General features: G+C 40.7%; 1 protein-coding gene across 2 annotated transcripts in view; it reads left to right on the forward strand.

Annotated features, from left to right (window-relative positions):
• Window positions 1–12,756, forward strand: part of col24a1 (collagen type XXIV alpha 1 chain) — a 44,077-nt gene that overhangs the window by 25,271 nt on the left and 6,050 nt on the right. For both annotated transcript variants that reach the window (XM_079574634.1, XM_079574633.1), the window contains exons 25-49: window positions 706–759; window positions 2,655–2,708; window positions 2,990–3,043; window positions 3,156–3,209; window positions 4,472–4,525; window positions 4,599–4,643; window positions 4,964–5,008; window positions 5,106–5,159; window positions 5,420–5,473; window positions 5,549–5,602; window positions 5,735–5,788; window positions 5,880–5,933; window positions 6,061–6,168; window positions 6,660–6,713; window positions 6,807–6,914; window positions 7,578–7,631; window positions 8,258–8,311; window positions 8,407–8,463; window positions 8,909–8,962; window positions 9,196–9,249; window positions 9,323–9,376; window positions 9,719–9,772; window positions 10,083–10,190; window positions 11,764–11,871; window positions 11,966–12,073. In XM_079574634.1, the coding sequence (XP_079430760.1) occupies window positions 706–759; window positions 2,655–2,708; window positions 2,990–3,043; window positions 3,156–3,209; window positions 4,472–4,525; window positions 4,599–4,643; window positions 4,964–5,008; window positions 5,106–5,159; window positions 5,420–5,473; window positions 5,549–5,602; window positions 5,735–5,788; window positions 5,880–5,933; window positions 6,061–6,168; window positions 6,660–6,713; window positions 6,807–6,914; window positions 7,578–7,631; window positions 8,258–8,311; window positions 8,407–8,463; window positions 8,909–8,962; window positions 9,196–9,249; window positions 9,323–9,376; window positions 9,719–9,772; window positions 10,083–10,190; window positions 11,764–11,871; window positions 11,966–12,073 (1,605 nt within the window). The remainder of the gene's footprint in view (window positions 1–705; window positions 760–2,654; window positions 2,709–2,989; window positions 3,044–3,155; window positions 3,210–4,471; window positions 4,526–4,598; window positions 4,644–4,963; window positions 5,009–5,105; window positions 5,160–5,419; window positions 5,474–5,548; window positions 5,603–5,734; window positions 5,789–5,879; window positions 5,934–6,060; window positions 6,169–6,659; window positions 6,714–6,806; window positions 6,915–7,577; window positions 7,632–8,257; window positions 8,312–8,406; window positions 8,464–8,908; window positions 8,963–9,195; window positions 9,250–9,322; window positions 9,377–9,718; window positions 9,773–10,082; window positions 10,191–11,763; window positions 11,872–11,965; window positions 12,074–12,756) is intronic.

The following is a 12,756-nucleotide window of genomic DNA, read 5'->3' on the forward strand; positions in this document are numbered from 1 at the left end:
GCCAATCTCACATTATTGTTTTTATAGAACATATTGATTTTGATGAATTCATGTATTTATATTTACTACTATATTTACTATTTACTACTTAACAACAGGCAATGGAAAGAGCACCAACATAGCCTCGTGGTTAGACTGTATATTACAGGACACTGTTCCATCTTCTGAAATTGACCCCTGAACCCATTATTTTGCTTGCTTGGCCTGCTCACGGCCAATATTAAAACCTATCGAATCCATCCATCCATTTTCTTCCTGGGCCAGGTCACAGTCAATAAAATATTACATGCGCTGACAGATACAAAAAAATGTAAAAATGTTTTGATGGTCAATATTTTTTTTTTACTTTTAATATTAAAGCAGAGCACCAAAACACACAATGGAATGACAAAGAAGAAGCTAACGGGCTAATGGGCAAAGCTAACTGCGGGCTAGCACCACTTAAACAGTATTTACAACCAAATTTGAGGGGAAAAAATTATCTCCATTGTGTAATTGGATGGACAATATCCCTCTCTCCCTTTGTCTTTTCTGTCAGCGTAGTATTTACTCTTACGGACAATTAATGAGTAAAAAACGCAACATGCTACCACACCTGCAGTGGCGCTTATGGCCTCCAGGGGCATGAGTTACTTAGTACTGCTTTAAACAAATGGTCAGTAGAATTTCATTTTATTTGTATTTTTCTGTTTACTCCTCATGTAGGGTCCAATAGGCCTGATCGGGATACCTGGTGTAGAGGGAGTTCCAGGTGAAAAGGTAAGACATGTGTTCTCTGTCATTAGGCTGTCATTCATCATCAACTTTGCTTGTCCCAGGCTAAGCCCCATAATTAGACCTGTGTTAAGTAGCAATAGCTTGAAGCACCAGAGTAGCAAGAGCATATCCTCATGGTCGTCATTCAGGAATTCAAGACTCATGTGACCCTTTGCACACCTTGGCTAAGACGGTGAAGGGGGAAACATCATAGGCGTGACTGCCGAATACAAAAGATCCGGGACAGTAAACAAACGTGAAGTGTGGTAGAATGTAAAATAAAGGCTGGACAACCTCATATATCTATATAGCATTGTGAAGTAAACATCTACAACACAGAGGCGCATTGAGTTGCCCTGCGTGTGAAATGCATAGTATGAATACACTTGCCTTGCCATGCCATTCCTATCTAAGAATAATGGTTTGGCCAGGTGTAACTGTGCCAAAGGATGTTTGTGTTCCAAAGTCCACTTGTCGTCCTGATCATATCCATAATAGTGCAGGTTAGTCCAGAGAAAGCAGTGGTACATCCACATCCAGCCAAAACATTCCTACCTCAAACAGGTGCACGATGCTGGACAAGCAGGCTGGGCTCAACGACGCAACGCGCTAATATACAGAACGGCTAATGACTAAAAAGTTTAGCAAAAATTCCTTGCAGCAGCAGCAGAACAGCTGATGTCGGGTCACATGACCCTGGTGCGTTGGCTATGCGCAAATTGGAGAAGTAAAGGTGCTGCTTATCCGTCCATACATCCGTTTATACAGCGTTTATATCGCTCTGCATAATTTCATGATCAGAAAATGCCCATTTTCATCGGTGCAAGACTATACTAGACATTGCAGATCGGTGAATATGACCCGTAGGCTATGAAACCTCTGGCTGTTGCTAACGAATAAATCATATTGAAGACATAATCACGCCCTGAGCTTGTGCTTTCAACATGTATATTTGTATTTAGATTATACGCTTATTTTGTAAAGAGCATCAAATCCAAGTGACCTTATCTCACCCATAGACCTAAAATACTAACAATACTACTGCAAAAGCACCAGACAATAGATAATAGTACAGACAAATTATCAACAGATGTTTATCGTGCCAATCTGGTAATCTGAGAAGCAGACACGCATACATAGAGCTGGCTTTTCTATCTAAATCTGTCCTAAAACTGCAACATTCAGAAATAATTTAATTTCTTCTACCCATTAAGGCACCTATGCCCCGGAGAACATACTTGGGGTCACGTGGGTACATAAGAGGGTCGTTCTGCAGCCTGATGCCTCTCAATCCTACTAAACATGAATGTCCTGAATAAATCATCCCTATACCCCATACAGCGCCCCCTGTTGACACTTTTAGGAGCATCATGCATAGGTTTATAGACAAAATAAAATAAATCAGTGGTGCATATCGGTATCGGCTTTAGAAAAAACCACTTCAGTCGACCTCTATTAGAAATATTTCTATATATTTCTATGATTGAAACCTTTGCTATAAATGTTTAACTATAGGCTATTTGAGAGATTAAAAACATAATAATTACATCATCAAACTGAATGACTTAAAATATATATCGGCGATCGGCCATGCCAACCCCCTTCAGATTGGTATTGGACCCCAAAAATCCACATCGGTCGGGCCCTAGTTAAAATGAACATAATGTGCTTTATACCTCACCCAGGATCACTCCTTTACACCTGCTCTTGCCACCAGCTGGGTTCACCGCTTTACACTTTCCTGTTGCAGCTGTGACTCTAGCTTGTGCTCTTAAGGTGCTGGGCCTTCTCCTGTTACAGACATTTTAGGAAAAAACTGAAGTCAACTTGTGTCATTTTTATTAACTTCTTGACCTTTAAGGTTACTGTTTAAATGAGACACTTTCTGTGCCACTCAGGGTGACCGAGGACCACCAGGTCCAACTGGACCATCTGGAGAGCAAGGCCCAAGGGTTAGTGCTGCTATTGTTCAAAACATTCTTACCTTTCAAAGGATACAGCCTTTGAGGCCATACTCTATATTTCACATCAGTAATTCAGCTCATATATCTCGACATACAAAATACTGTGGTTGCCAGCAGAGGGTGCAACAAGTAGTTTAATAAGGATTGGACAATAGCTGATCAAATGCAACTGCAGGAAATGTTTCACAAGAGATCATTATGGTCAAAACTTAGATTATGCAGTATGTTGTTTCTGTTTTCATATTTACTGTTTTCTCTTTTGAAAAAAGGGTTATCCTGGCATACCCGGAAGTCCTGGGGACATCGGCCTGCAAGGTGCGCCTGTAAGTGTTGAGCAAAACCCAAAGTGAATTGTTCTAGTGGCCTTAATCTAGTAGTGCCTTAATGATCAGGGTTTTTATGGCCTGTTTATGCCCTTTGTCCGATGTCTTTCAGGGTCCTCCGGGACAGAGAGGAAGTCCTGGCATATCTGGGCCAAAAGGCAGAAGGGTAATGTCTTACAATTCACCTTTCAAATTGCACTACAGGTCACCCCAGTGTTCCAGTTTTCTTGACAATTATGCAGTTTAGTGCCTGAATGTGAAAGGAAAGCATTGCACAAATAAACAATAAATAGAAGAAAATGGCAGACCTTTGGCAGATATAGTACCAACTGAAGACACTCATGGCAATCGTTCTAATATGGAACAACACTCTATTGCAAAAGTTTCCATAAATGTTCCCACACTTTCCAACATGAGCCCCTGCTGACACGATATGAAACAGAAGACACAGAATGATGAAAAAACTGTTTCATATTCAACTCTGCTGCACACAGCCCTCTGTCACAAAAATGAAATGCCCTATCAAATATTCCGCTTACCTTTTGTTGTTTGTATAAACCAATGCCATAAGTTCATTGTTTTCCTATATTAAATCCTCTAACATTGGCATGACCTGCTTTACACTTTAATACATTTAGGATTATGCTCAAATTTGTATTGAATGAATTGTCATCCAGCAAAACTGTCAGCGCTGTAGCGACATCCCGCGGTCCCTGTGTTATTACAGGAGGCATCACAGCTCCTTTCCAAACTCCCTCCTAACTCTACTGACAATTTGGATGTTCTTGTCATGGCTGACGATGACACACATCCAGGTCAACGATGAGGAGAAGGGGCTTCCTAAACATATCCACACTTTTTAGATGCAGCCATAATCTCCAGATTTAAACCCCAAACATCAAGCTGGTTTGGGATGAACAGGAGAGTGAAAGCAAAGCAACCTACAAGTGCCACACATTTATGGGAATTTCTGCAACAAATTTGCAAAGAACTTTCAGACGTTTAATAGCAGGAGACAGCTGGTATCCTGCTAATCATTTCCACTGCCGGGCTTCATAAAGGTCCAATTGCATCAGTTTAATTGTGGGGTAATGCATAGGGTTTTATTCTGTGTTTATAGCTTCACCTGTTGATTTGGCAGAAGTCTTTTCTGCTTCTTAGTTCTTTGAATGATTAGAGTTTTGTTTTATTTCAAACATTTATTTGTACTTGCTTTGTCATAATGTGTTTCGCTGATTGCTTGGTTGATCTGTCACGAGCAGGAATACGGGCCAAAACATGATCTACAGTGACTGCAGATTATTTTTGTTCTGTGATACAGAGAAATTCAAGTAGTCATTTTTTGAAGCTCTACTTAATGAGATACTGCATGTATGTGTTGTTTGAAGCAAATACCTTTCAATAGGGTTAATATTGTCACGTTTTTAGGGCCCACTGGGTCCAGAGGGTCCCTTGGGAGAAACAGGTCCAGAGGGCACCAAGGTAAATTTGTACATATGTATAGATATTCTTTTAATTGTTCATTCATAACAGAAGTCGTTTACTTGCATTGCAGGGTGAAAAAGGTGACATTGGAAAGAAGGGCGAGCCGGGATTCATTGTGAGTATTTGGTGTTTTTCACAAAGTTCAAACTGGCAACACGACAGCTCTGTTGTTTCATGTTGATGCTAAGCACAATGATTCTAAATGCTTTTGCCTTCTGACCATTTACAAAATAAAACAATTACAAAAGCATGGCAAAAAAAAAGATCACGTACAATTTTTTTCCCTTATGTTTCTGTCGTTATAAAAATCTTTTCAAACATATTGTTGCAGACTTGTAGGCAAGTATATTTTGGTTAACATAGTGTATTATTTTATTGTGATGTTATTTGTGCAAAGCATGAGCCTGATATTGTTTATTATTTTGTTGTGTGAAGGGCAAAGCGGGTTCACCTGGTGAAAGAGGCCCTGCAGGAAAACCTGTAGGTATTATTTTTAAAGTTGAATTGTCTGCTTTTTAATATTAAATGTGACAATGGCTTGGAGTCATTTAATCTTTTATTACACGTGTGTTTCTAGGGAAAGCTCGGTCTTCCAGGAAGCTCAGGAGAAAGTGGTCCTTTTGGTGAACCAGTAAGTGGCTACATATTACCAGAACATTGTATCCTCATTTGTATTGTGTTGTACTTTCCTGCCTGGAGCTTTTTGAGCCCAATGGGATACTAGATGTGTCAACAGTGTACTGAGCCTCATTGTTCTACGTCACAAGAGAAAATGTCATGACCTCAGTATAATCATCAAAACTCTATGAAGCAAATGTAAACTCACATATTCTTCTGTACATTCCTCTACCTTAATGAATAATTGTGTTTTTTATGATGTGTTTTTAACAGGGACCCAAAGGTCCACCTGGGGAGCCTGGGTCTGAAGGAGAGCAAGGACTTGAAGTAATATTTTTTGTCCTTATGTTTCCACGTTTTATTCTGATAAAATATGATTATTTATCATGTTAATAATTTTAGGGGCCACCTGGAACGGAGGGGGAGCTTGGTGCCACTGGAGAGCTCGGGTCAAAGGTCAGTGTTCCAGTTGAAACATTCTGACACGTGGAGAGCCACAGCCGTAGACTTGTACCTGAAATGCCCCTGGCTTTGAGAAACTGGAGACAGTATTCATGACACATGACTCATGTATCTGCATCCTCACAGGGGGATGCTGGGCCACCTGGACCGGAGGGGGAGCACGGACAAGAGGGAATCCGAGTAAGTTCCTGTGTGTTCATATTAACACTTAAACAACACAACATTGAAGTTATGAGCTAATTATTGAATCGTGCTCTTGTTAAATCCGTAGGGGCCTCCTGGACCTCCTGGGGAAGATGGACTTCAAGGGAATGATGGACCAAAAGTAAACAGATAATGATTACTTGTGAACACACCGCACTATTTTGGGGGGAAAATTGAGCAGTTGGAATATAATGTTCAGGCAGTTTGTGTTTTGATGTTGATGAGTGTCATTTATCTGTTGCATTTAGGGAGAGCTCGGTGACCATGGCCCAATGGGCGAACCAGGGGAAAAAGGAGAAGAAGGAGACCCCGGGCCTCCAGGGCTGCCTGGTGGGCCTGGAAAACAAGGGTTTCGAGTGAGTTATTGTGTCTGAATTTTGTAAACCAAGATACTTATTTTTAAGCTTCTTTGTGCGAGAGTGTGCTTAACTCCAGGGGGTAGTTTGATAATGATTGTTATGTATCGGATGCTTCTTAAACACATTTACTTGAAAGTTCAGCAGTTTATGTGCATTTGTTTTGTTTTGTTTTTTAACCCAAAGTCATTCATCTTATTTGCCTATTGGATGTGATGCCATTCTTTTACCACTAGGGGTCAGTCTTCTCTTAGACATAATCTGATTCTGAGATCACTGCAAAAGTGATTAGTGACGTAAGCCTCAAGTAGCGGGGGTGAGAATCTCTTTAAAGAAACATTTTACAAATAAATCTTTGTTTAAAGTAACAAATGTATGTATTTATGTATGTATTCATAATGTTCACAATTTATCGTTTAATTCTAGTTTGTTTTAGCTGTGTTGTTATGGACGAAATGACAACTCTACTCTACTCTACTCTTGTATTAAAGGGTCCAGAAGGTAAACTTGGTTCCTCAGGAAACAGAGGACGGCCCGGCAAAAAGGTAAGGTAATGTTCTTTGGCTCAATAACCTGACAGTAGAAAATAGACATCACAAACCTTGTAATTATTATAATATATTTTTTCATGAATCCAGGGAGATAGGGGACCTCCGGGAGTAGTGGGAGAAATTGGCGAACGAGGAGAATTTGGCCAACCAGGTGAAACCGGCCTGAAAGGGGCCAGAGGAACCCGTGGCACGCCTGTTAGTGTCCCTTTTCTGTTCTTTTCTTTCTCTTAAGTTTGTCATGTAACACCCATGACAATGTAAAAAGGGATGTAATTACACCTTTGTACAGTAACCATTGGCAATTTTGCACCTGTTGTTAAATATAAGATAAGATAAGCCTTTATTGACCTCACAAATGAGAAATTCTCATTGAAAACACCCTTAAAGGTGCATTATGTAACTTTTTATGGGGAAAATGTTTTATACTAATGCATATTTGACCTTTCAGTGACCCAACGGCTATATTGGTGGTCAACATGGCGCCTTTACTTTCCATCCCGGTCTCCTCTAGGAGGCTCCAGGACCAATTGTTTTTTAGGGTTCTGGTAGGTTTTCACTGCTGATGGATCTGTCTCCATGGTAATGCCTACATTCTATCCAGAAAACCTACCAAAAACTCTAAAAAACAATTGGTCCTGGAGCCTCCTAGAGGAGACCGGGATGGAAAGAAAAGGCACATGTTAACCACCAATATAGCCGTTGGGTCACTGAAAGTTCAAATACGCATTAATATCATTTGTTTCCTCATAAAAAGTTGCATAAGGCAATCTAGCCATCCTATCTACAGCTGTCTTGCTCTCATTCTCCTTGAATTAACTGTGTGTATTTATATATGCTTTGCACTTTTCTGTTTTTCAGGGTGTTCCCGGTGCCATGGGCATGGAAGGTCAACCTGGACTGGCAGGATACACTGTAAGAATTTAGCCTTAAACAATACCTTGTCTGATTTTTTCATCAGAAGAGGAGTGTGTAACTTTCATTCACTGTAATATAAACACCAACCATTAGCCTGCTAGTTTACAATAGATAAAACGGCTGTATAATTAGATGTGCAGCAGGTCTTGTTTTTGCACTGTACTGAAGGATAAAATGTCCCACAAGAAAATAATCATGTATATGTTCTTGGGGGAAAAAAGGCTTTAGTCATTTCTGTGTATTGTACATGATTAGCAGAGTTGTTCTTGTTAAATGTTTGTTTAATACTCAGTTTTATTTTCATGCTTCTCTATTTGACTTTAAGTAACATCAGGCTGTAGAGTGTTTTTAGCTTGCTTTGCTACTGTCAGTAGAGCTGAGCCTAGTTTACGAGTTGTGTTGCGTAAGCAGCACACCTAAAGTTCAGTCCTGACACTTGTTGAAAGAGTTCTGGCGTTAAGCCAAAACAAAACCTGTGGATGGCAGAAAATAAAAGGAAAAATTCTATTTGCATTAAACACTTCTGCTTAATAAGCTGACAGATGTCAAAACGAACATCTATCTCTGTAACGGGAACATGTTGTATCATATAAGTGGAATGAATTATGTTCTTTATTGTAAAGGGCTCAATTGGAAAACCTGGATCCATTGGACTACCAGGACCTAAAGGTGAAAAGGTATTAAAATTGCTTTTTTTTTTTAAAAAAAAAAAAAGAAAAAATCATACTTTATATTTTTTAAAACATATAAATTGTTCTATCTGCTTTTTTAGGGATACCCAGGAGAGGACAATAAAAACCCCGGACCACCAGGCACCATAGGTGAACCAGTAGGTGAACCATCATTGACATGAGACTAACATTTTAATTGTCATTCATTTGAACTGTGGCTGATTGCTTTTTACCGTGTGCACTTTATTGACTGTTCTCTTGTAGATACTTTTGAATTTATTAGAAATTGTTTTGTATGAAATGATGTTGATTGAGCCTTCTTTCTTTCTTTGAGCTGTTTGTTTCCACTGTACACACACACTTTGTGTGTACAGTTTGTGTCACCACATGCAAACCATATTTCCCTCTGGGAGAATATTGTTGGCTTGAGTTGAGGGTCAATTTTATGGAGGTATTTCCATCTTTGAAACATTATACAATGTACTATTGAGTGGTTGCTAAGTATGAAGTAAGCCAAATCTTAAAACAATATTGGTTCACTTGTTCAGTTGCTGTATGAGCGTTATCTGTACTTCATGTTTGTGTATTCTTACTTCTCCACAGGGGCCTCCTGGGGAACGTGGAGATCGTGGTGAGCCAGGAGATGAAGGATATCAGGTAGCCTTTATTGTATGTTCAGACCTGTCACACACTGAGTACTTTTAATGGAGGGATAATGAAAAATGCTTCCAAGTCTCTAAAGTATGCACTGTTGGGGAGAAGTACTTCTGATGATGGTGATGATTAGGATGTGAAGAGAGAAAAGAGTTTTAATAATCTTTTACCTGCATAAAAAAAAACATTCCAAAATGATATAGATACTTTTTTGTAATTGTTTTTGTCTATTTGAGGGTCATGATGGTGTTGTTGGGCCTCGTGGAGCGATCGGGCCACCTGGACCACCAGTAAGTTATAACAAGCCTCCATTTACAGGGTGTAACATATTATTTAAGTAAAATATGTTGCCATGTTGCATAGGGATCCTCTGGCCTCGCGGGAGAACCAGGTCCAAAAGGAGAGATAGGAATTCCAGTAAGTCACCACAGATCATTTCCTTACTCACAGTGAAAATGTCATTAGCGCAGTAATGTCTGGAAAGGCTCCGGTTTAGATCGTTCGTGAAGAGGATGGACTTTTTCGGCAGATATTTGCTGCTGATTCGGTTAATCCGCCCATTTTAGCCAATTACAGCAAGTCAAAATATATCAACAACAAAGCACTAAAGCAATTCAGTATTTTGTCTGAGAAAATGTTACTTATGTTTGTAAGCCTATAGTGTATATACTATATATATAATATACGGGCAAAGGTTAGAGTACTAGTCCACCAGTGAGACCAATGAACTAATGCACAAAACTCTTTGCATTAACACAGGGTCCTGGAGGAAAGAAAGGAGCAAGAGGCCTGACTGGAGCCCCTGGTGTGGAAGTGAGTGTCACCCGGCCTTAATGCTTTCATTATGGGAGTATTATACAATATGTGACCCTTAGGGTATCCTTTTAACATGTGTACAGCACAAGCTCAAGTAAGCACTGCCCTCATGTAGTATAAGTGAGCTGAACAAAGAATACATGGGGAAAGTATAGGTATTCTGTTATACTGTATATCAATTACAGTGTCAACAGATTCAGTTCAACATCCTGGAGTCCTCTCTGTAACTGTGAGGGCTCCACAAACCCAATAAAGAATCCTTGTTCTGCACAGTGCAAAGAACTAAGATCTTCTGTACATTTTTCAGGGACAAACTGGTTTATCTGGAGTCACCGGGATGAAAGGATACCCAGGTCTGGATGGGGCCCCTGGAGAGATTGGTCTTCCTGGACTACCAGGAAATGCAGGAAGACGGGTATTTACTCCCTTTTTGTCTGTCCATGATGAAATTCATAACATAATGACACCAAATGACAGGATTTGAGGACTGAGGATGAAAAAGTCCAGGTGAAAAAAACCCCAGCAGTACTCGATGTTTAACTTCAGAGAAATATTGCCTTTCCCAATTTTATCTTTTGTGTAATGTTTTTTGTTTGCATTGAAATAAGTAATTTAGCCGTGCAACGTCCTTATATTGACTTTACATTTAATCGCTAAAAATGTTTTAGATATTAAATATGGAAAGGCAAACTACATGCTTATTCAAAGACATGTAGTCTGGGAGCAAGAGTGATCTCAGTGATTTCTAACAAGCTGCATTTAACATTAAACAAGGAAGGGATAGCATGTCTGCCAGTACAGCTCTGTTTCTTATGTAAAAGAAGAAAAGTGTGTATCAGTAGCCGGGAGTCCATCTCTTGGTGCGATGGACTCCCGGCTCTCGGTCTGTGAGTGGTCCGATAGTGGTCAAATCGGGAAATGATTGGCTGCTAGATGCTGCCCAGATGGTTCCTCTTTTGAACAGAAAGGAGGAGCGTCTGGCTGGCCAGGCAAGCAATATGGGTCACAGACGAGTGCACCAGACAGTTCAGTTACATTAAGTGTTCCTTTAAACAGACATAAGCAAACTACAAAGCAGTCCCGACTGTGTAAATTCTATCACATTTCATGAATATATGTGAGATGAAAGTGCTGCATTACAGTCTAGACTAAAGTAAATGTCCAAGTGTGTTAGGCGTATTATTGGTGGTAGCTTAGAAGAGACGATCACGTGTTTAACCTAGATTTCACACTGTAATTGAAGAGCACTTATGTAAGGCAGTGTTCCTCTCAAAGTTAGGTTAATGTCCATGACTGCCGATGCAGTGGGAAACTGCTGTGGTCTGTGGTGTAAGTGTGTGCGCTGTATAATGTCGGGACACAACCAAGAACCCTAACCCTCTATGGAGTTAATATTTTATTGACAAGGAGCCTCTAATTACCTGGATGCCCTATTTGTACCAGGCCAGCTGCCCATTCAACAATGTTGGATTGGCTGCACAGCATGTGGCTGCCCATTGCATCTTCCTCTTCTCTGTTCATCTGCTGGAGGATTGGCGTCTAGACATTCCTGCCTTTCTGACCATATCATTCAGACCCTTGTTCGTTGGTTCTCTCAGACATATCCCTCTTGTATTTGCCACAACCGCGACGATCTTCGTCAAGCACATTATTGTATATCATTTTCATCAGTGCTTTTGGGGGTCCTGCAGAAAGGACGGTGCCCCCACACATAGGCTGTTTAGTCTTTCCTAAAGTCTAGGTACCTTGCCTCACCTTTGAAGGCAGTGCCTCCGAACTCACTTGAACTCACTCACTCAGAAAAGTGAACACTGGCTGCAGAATTGGAGCGTCCTTTGTTGAGAGAAGTTAAGTCAGTTAAGTTTAGGTTTATGGTTGTTACAAAAATGGCAGTGTTTGACACAAAACATAAAGTGACTGTTTCCAGAGTTTTTTCTCTACGTGCATTACACCAAAATTAACAATGAATAATTTGCAAACATACCCAGGGTCAGAGAGGCTTGGTTGGATTTGAGGGACCACCGGGACGTCCAGGTCTGAGGGGAGAGGTTGGGGCTCCTGGTCTTCCAGGAGAAAGAGGCCTGGCCGGCCTAAAGGTGAGAAGCAGCATCTAACTACATCAACTATGAGATTTGAGTCTGTTTCTTGTACATTGTCGCATTACATTGTACCTGAATGATGTTTGTTCAGGGAGAGCCAGGCCTTCCAGGAGACAGAGGGGTGCCAGGGGTTAAAGGTCTGGAGGGCGCTACAGGTGACCAGGGCAGGGGAGGAGACCCTGGACCTAAAGGACAACCAGTGAGTCTTATTGTTATTAAACCAATGCTGTACCCAATGCTGAAGTGAAACTTTGCTCTTTATTTTAAAACAAGACACTACTGTGTGACTTGTCACAGTCATCATTGAATAAGGTCCACCTCTTAATCTAAATTGATTCCATCCCTCTGACTGTTTGTCTTGGGCTTTACAAAATTCTTTCAAAGCCCTCTAAATTTAACTTCAGGTCTTGAGTTGCCAGTCTGCGGTGGGGCAGAAATGTATGTGACAGACATTTTTTAGCTTGAGCAAAATAACACTTTTTCTTAGCCCAGAATGGAAACATATCCTAGAAAGAGCAGGTTATGCAAGACCCTTGCTCTCCAGAGACTTGAAAAATGAGGTGCTCTACTTCACTTATGTAACTCCTCAAAGAGGGGGAGAGAAGAAACACTCCCCCTTTTTCTTGTCTGGTTATCACCATTGATGCTGGTGAAACAGAGACCGGACTATAGCTCCTGGGTCATATCTGCTTACGCTTGAATGAATAGTTGTGCCAAGCCAAAGATGCTGGCCTGCAAGTGGAGCCGTCTGGAGGATATGGATGAAGGCTGTACAAACACACTGTCTGCCACCCCTGGAGGACACACACACACCTTACCCCTATCCCAGTGTCTCCATCCAGACAGCAGCCCCAATGATTCAGTGGACTTGAATTGAAATCT

This window comes from Gobius niger (genome assembly GCF_951799975.1).
Source record: "Gobius niger genome assembly, chromosome: 17".
NCBI classification, from domain to species: domain Eukaryota; kingdom Metazoa; phylum Chordata; class Actinopteri; order Gobiiformes; family Gobiidae; genus Gobius; species Gobius niger.